At 55.0% G+C, this 5,194-nt stretch overlaps 1 protein-coding gene across 1 annotated transcript in view; it reads right to left on the bottom strand.

Moving 5' to 3' along the window:
* Positions 1-2,052: 2,052 nt before the first annotated feature.
* The window catches only part of BCL11A (BAF chromatin remodeling complex subunit BCL11A), a 70,604-nt gene continuing 67,462 nt past the window's right edge, over positions 2,053-5,194 (bottom strand). The window contains exon 5 of the mRNA XM_005422634.2: positions 2,053-2,584. Coding sequence (XP_005422691.2) covers positions 2,483-2,584 — 102 coding nt within the window. The 3' untranslated portion in view covers positions 2,053-2,482. The remainder of the gene's footprint in view (positions 2,585-5,194) is intronic.

The following is a 5,194-nucleotide window of genomic DNA, read 5'->3' as shown; positions in this document are numbered from 1 at the left end:
CAGGGGCGGGGGCAGGGGCGGGGGAAGGAGCAGGAGCAGGAGCAGGGGCAGGGGCAGGAGCAGGAGAAGGAGCAGGGGCAGGAGCAGGGGCAGGAGCAGGAGCAGGGCTGGCAGCAGGGAGAGGAGCCCCACGGCTCACAGGGGGCTCTCAGCACAGACATGGCACCTGTTAAGGCAACAGGAATTCTGAAGATGTTTCAAAGCCCTAAGAGTTGGGGGAGAGTTTTTAACAACTGTATTAAAAAATAGACATTTCAAAGACGATTTGACTACATCTTCAGCATTTCAGGTGTCACTTCTGTGCTTGGCAGAACACACTGAGCCACCCCCACTTTGTTATTTCTCGCTTTTCCTGGGAGAGACCCTTGCCCTCACACTGCCTGCTGAAGGAGAGACAAGCCACAGCCGGAGGAAGCAGATCCCATCACACTTGTTCCACCAGGCAGAGCAGCAAAAGCACAACCAGCTAGCCCAGGAGACATCCACAAACTGAGCTGGGCCTGTGCCCACACAGAGCAAGGGTCAGACACCCCCAGAAGGAGCCAGCTCGCTGGAACCCCTCACAAAGCAGCTTCCCAGAGCCCTGGGCCAGGCTGTGGGTACAGACCAGGTGGGTCCTGCCCAGCAGCCCAGAGAAACGAGCAGAGCAGCCCCCCTGGCAGTCAGGGACTCGCCAGCCCTGGTCTGACACGGCTGCCTGGAGCAGAGAGCCCAGGGCAGGCAGGAGCAGGTGTCTGTCTCTCCATCACTGTGCACCCACAATCAATCAGGTGCTTAATCCAACAGGATCCACCCTTCCAAGGCTCAAAAAACCCTTAGGAGCAGACACAGAGGTGGCAGCACAGGTTGGGTTAGGAAGAAACTTTAAAAACATCCCCTCATGGTAAAAAAAGAGCAGAGGCTGTGCATAGACTTTTGGATAGTCTGCCCTCAAAGACCAAATCACCTTAGGAGAAGCAGCAATAGCTCCCTTTGTGTCCATCCCAGTGCACCAAGTGCTCCAGTGTGGCACCCTTTGGAGATGCTCCTGCTGCCCACCCCAGCCAGATTTTAAGGTACTGAAGTGTCTGTGCTTGTGCTGTGCCCAGGCCACCACGAGAAAAACACAGCCCGGCGTTTTAAACAACAAAAGAGCAACACTGTCCATGGAAAAGGCAACATCGTTTTCCCTACACCAGGTTTCACCAGTAGAGAGTCATCCCAAGTGAGGGTCTCACTCAGAACAGGAGTGGGACTGAAGTTAATGCACAAAGCCAAGCAGTCCACTGGCCCTTTCCCCACAGCTCCATCCTGCTGATCCCAGCCAGCCACTCCACTCGCTACCCAGCTGCTCCTTTCACCAAATAAGGCCCATTCCCACCAGCCAGCACAGGCAGGAGCAGCTACAGCCTGTCAGTCCCATCAGAGCCAGCACAAAGCTCACACATAACCCATCTTCTGCTCAGCACAGAGCCTGGGCCCCCACCCAGGACACTCCTTGGGTGCTGCTCAGCGCCGAGCAAGGGACGGCAAAGCCTGGCAAACACCGGGACAACAACTGGGCAGCAGCAGGACAACAACCTCCCCCAGCTCAGGGCAGGCTCTGCATCCCCCGGTCTGACTCTCAGCATGGCTGTCACCCCTCCCAAAACCTGTGCTGGCCTCACTTCTCCTCGAGCAGACATCACAGAGCCCGGCAGCCCCGGGAGCACAGAGCTCAGCAGCAAAATGCAACACCACAGCTGGAATTCACCAAGGGAACCCCCCCTCTTCAGCATCACCAAAGGCCAGAGGTGGCTCAGGAGCACTCAGGGTGCTCAGCCCTAAGCCCAGCTCCTGGCCTAGCTCTGTGGGAAAGGTCTGTCCTGTCCACCAGCCCCTCGTGCCAACACCATTCCCAGTGAAAACCCAGCACTCGCTTTTCCGCAGAGGGTACGGGAACACAGAGTCACACCAGCCGTCTGGCCCTTGTTAGCATTAAAAATTAAAGACAGAGCAAACAAAACCTAAAGCTCCAACATTTATTATGGCAATTTCCCACCCACCCACAGACCTACACTGTGTTTTGCTTTATTTTTAATTCATCACATCAGATGTGCCTCCCGAGGAATGGCACGTTGCGGGGATAACCAAGAGGCCGGCTTGTCCACGAGAGCAAGACAGTCTTTTCCATGGGGAAAGGAGCCAGTCGGAGCCATCATTAAGCCCTTGACCTTGGTGGGTGGGTTTTTTTCATGTGTTTGTTTTTAGAAAATGAAGAAAAAAAAACCAAAACCCAATGAACAAAAAGAAACCCCCAAAAAACCGAAAAACCCAGCCCCAAAGAAGTGTTGTACTCTATTACAAAATATAAATACGATAGTCTTGCAGGCAGGAGGAGCCCGGGGAGCGCTGCTGTCGGCGGGTGACTCCTCAGGCTCTCCCAGGGATGGATGGATGTGGCGAGCCAGCAGGACAGAGGCACCTCCGGTCGCCCAGACGCCGCCGGCCGCTCCCCCCAGCTTCACCTCCTCTCAGAATTTAAGTGCTCTGGAACTTCCATCCGAAAACTGCCAGACATCCGGGGCTCCCTGGGCGCTGCGCCAGCTGGGGGGGTACGCCGAACCTACAGAGAGCATGGGGACAGAGGAGAGAACAGGTGTGACATGGCCCACGGTGCGAGTCATTCCCTCATCCTACTTCTCTGCCTGTCTCTTTTCCGTCTCTAACATCTAGGACACCCAGCTGCCACAAAGGGACACGGCAGCACGGAGCCCTTCCTCTCTCAGACCACGCTCCCGCATCCGGCATCCTCGGCACCATGCAGGAACCACAGGGATCACTGAGGAAGAAAAACCTCTGGGTTTTACTGGGCAGGGACCAAGCCAGCCTGTATGCAAACCTCCTCCTAGTCCTTCCCAAACCCTCATGGGCTTCCCCAGGTGCTGAAGGCCCTGCTAAAGCCATTGGGACTGGTAACACGGCACACGGCGGGCGGATCACTGAGGGCTTTTCCCAGCTCCCAGCACGTGGATACCACATGGCAGCAAAGCTCCAGCTGCACTGCCCCAGCCCACGCCCAGCAAAGCCATCGACTGCAGCAGCATGGCATGGTGCACTGGAAAGCAAACATTCCCAGCAGCCATTCCCAGCTCCGGGCTGATCACCCAGCACCGCCCTACGCACACGACAGGCCGAGGGCTACACCGCGGCGAGGCCGGCACATCGTCAACACGCTCCTCAAAATCCACCTCGGCCGCCCAGTGGGGAGCTGGTTTCCATGGAATTTACTTCATTAATACTTAAAAGAGTGGTTAAAGGGCTCCTACACATGAGGTGCCACCAGGACTTAGTAGCCAGCTCCTTCCTAGGGCAGCTCTTCAGGGGGTGTTAACTGGAGTGTCTCCTCTGAAGTCAAGAGCACCGTGCCCGGTTTCCCCCCAGGGAGGGATAGCTGCTGCTCCTGTCTGAGCCCAACAGTTTCCAGGCTAATGTTAAAGCTGGCTGGGACTTCCAAGGCAGCCAAGAGCAGCACAGCCATCCCAGCCACCAGCACACCATCACTGAAAAGCTTAAGTCCTGCTGAGGGGCACAAAACCTTGGGTTCCCCCACGCCTCCTGTCCCTCCTGCATCCCTGTGGCTCGTTGGAAACCAGCAGCCGAGCATCTGGGCTCAGGGAGCAGCATCTTGTCAGCAGCTCTGGCAAAGAGCCCTCCGGGCAGTATCACTCTCTCCTAGTCAATACTACAATTTGTCCATGCATCCGCCAGAAGTGGGTTTCAATCTTTATTGGAGGAAAAAAGAGAAGGAGGGATCTAAGAGAGCAGCTGGTATCATTTTTCTGTTGGGTACAAACTCCACACTAAGATAAACCCCAAAACTGTATCTCATCAGATACGCCACAGCCTCCTCCTGAATGTCAAGCAAAGACATGGTATCACTTATTCCTGTATTATCTCAGCCCTTGGAAACATAGTAATATGAAACATCTGTAGCCTAAATTCTGGATACTGTTTCAGCGCCTTCATTGCAATAATCATTCCATTTGGAGGAGATTAGACACTAAAGGGTCTATGCCATAAACCCACGTTTCCCCTCAAAACAGGGCTTGAGATTTTAATGATAGATGCTGTCACCCAAATATCACTCATTCCTAGAGACACCTTTGGGAAATTTTTGGGGAGCTCAGGTCGAGCGTCCTCAGGGTGCCGAAGCAGCTCGAGAGCTCATGGTGGGGCCTGGCACACCCACACCCCAACCCAACAAACTCCAGTGGGTTCATCACACCCCTGACTTAGTGCCCTGGCAGGAAAACACCACATCCATGCACTCCTGCTTTGGTGTGGGGGTGCCAGGCCATTGCCACCCGCGAGCTGCACCCTCACCAGCCGCTGCTCAGACAACTCCTCCTGGAGCAGGAGCCGCTCCTTCCCGCACACCGCCACCCTGCCCTGTGCGCCACACGGCACCCACCGGGCTCCCTCCTCTCTGGGAAACCTGGAAAATTCAGCTCTGGGAAACCTGGGAATCACACACTCGATACAGAAGTCAACAGTTTGCTTTCCACTGCAGCAGCACAGGTCTACCTAGCGATGCCTGTACATGGATACATGCAGATGCCTGCCTATGTGCTTCCACATGAGATTATTTCATAAGTAAAACACAGCGTAAGGAAAGGCAGTGGGACAATGACCACCGTAGGACGAACCCAGGGTACAGCACCCGCTCTATAACACATCCAGGCCATGCTCAACCGCAGGCACAGCTAACCCCAGTGCTCTAGGAAACACCTCCACCATGGTCTCACAACAACCAGCCATAAAATTTGGGATAGGGAGGGAAGAGACCGGACTCTGTACAGGTATTTCCTGGCACAGCATCAAAAGATGCGTCACCAAGGCAGCTGCAAAGCACATCCCTGTGGACACTGGCCTTCCAGGGAACAGCCTGAGTCCATGCCTGCCACCTGGAGCTCCCCATGCAGGGGTGGGACTCTGCCTTCCCTATGCCAGGGATCCCTCTGGCATCACTCCAGCTCCAGCCAGTGGGTACCACCCTGCTGAAGGGGAGAGCAGCTCGGGGGGCACTGCCGGCACCTTTCCAGCCCTCTTGCACTCTCATCCCACTAGCCCAAACAACAAAACCTTCCCCCCTCCTCTTCCAGGACTAAAATGGAGCTTTACTACATTCTTTTCAAATCTCTCTTAGAAAAAGAATATATTTTTTTCTTTAGAT

The sequence above is a fragment of the Geospiza fortis genome, unplaced genomic scaffold (assembly GCF_000277835.1).
Source record: "Geospiza fortis unplaced genomic scaffold, GeoFor_1.0 scaffold275, whole genome shotgun sequence".
NCBI lineage: Eukaryota > Metazoa > Chordata > Aves > Passeriformes > Thraupidae > Geospiza > Geospiza fortis.
Note: the sequence above shows the minus strand (reverse complement) of the source record. Positions and strands in the feature narration are given on the sequence as shown.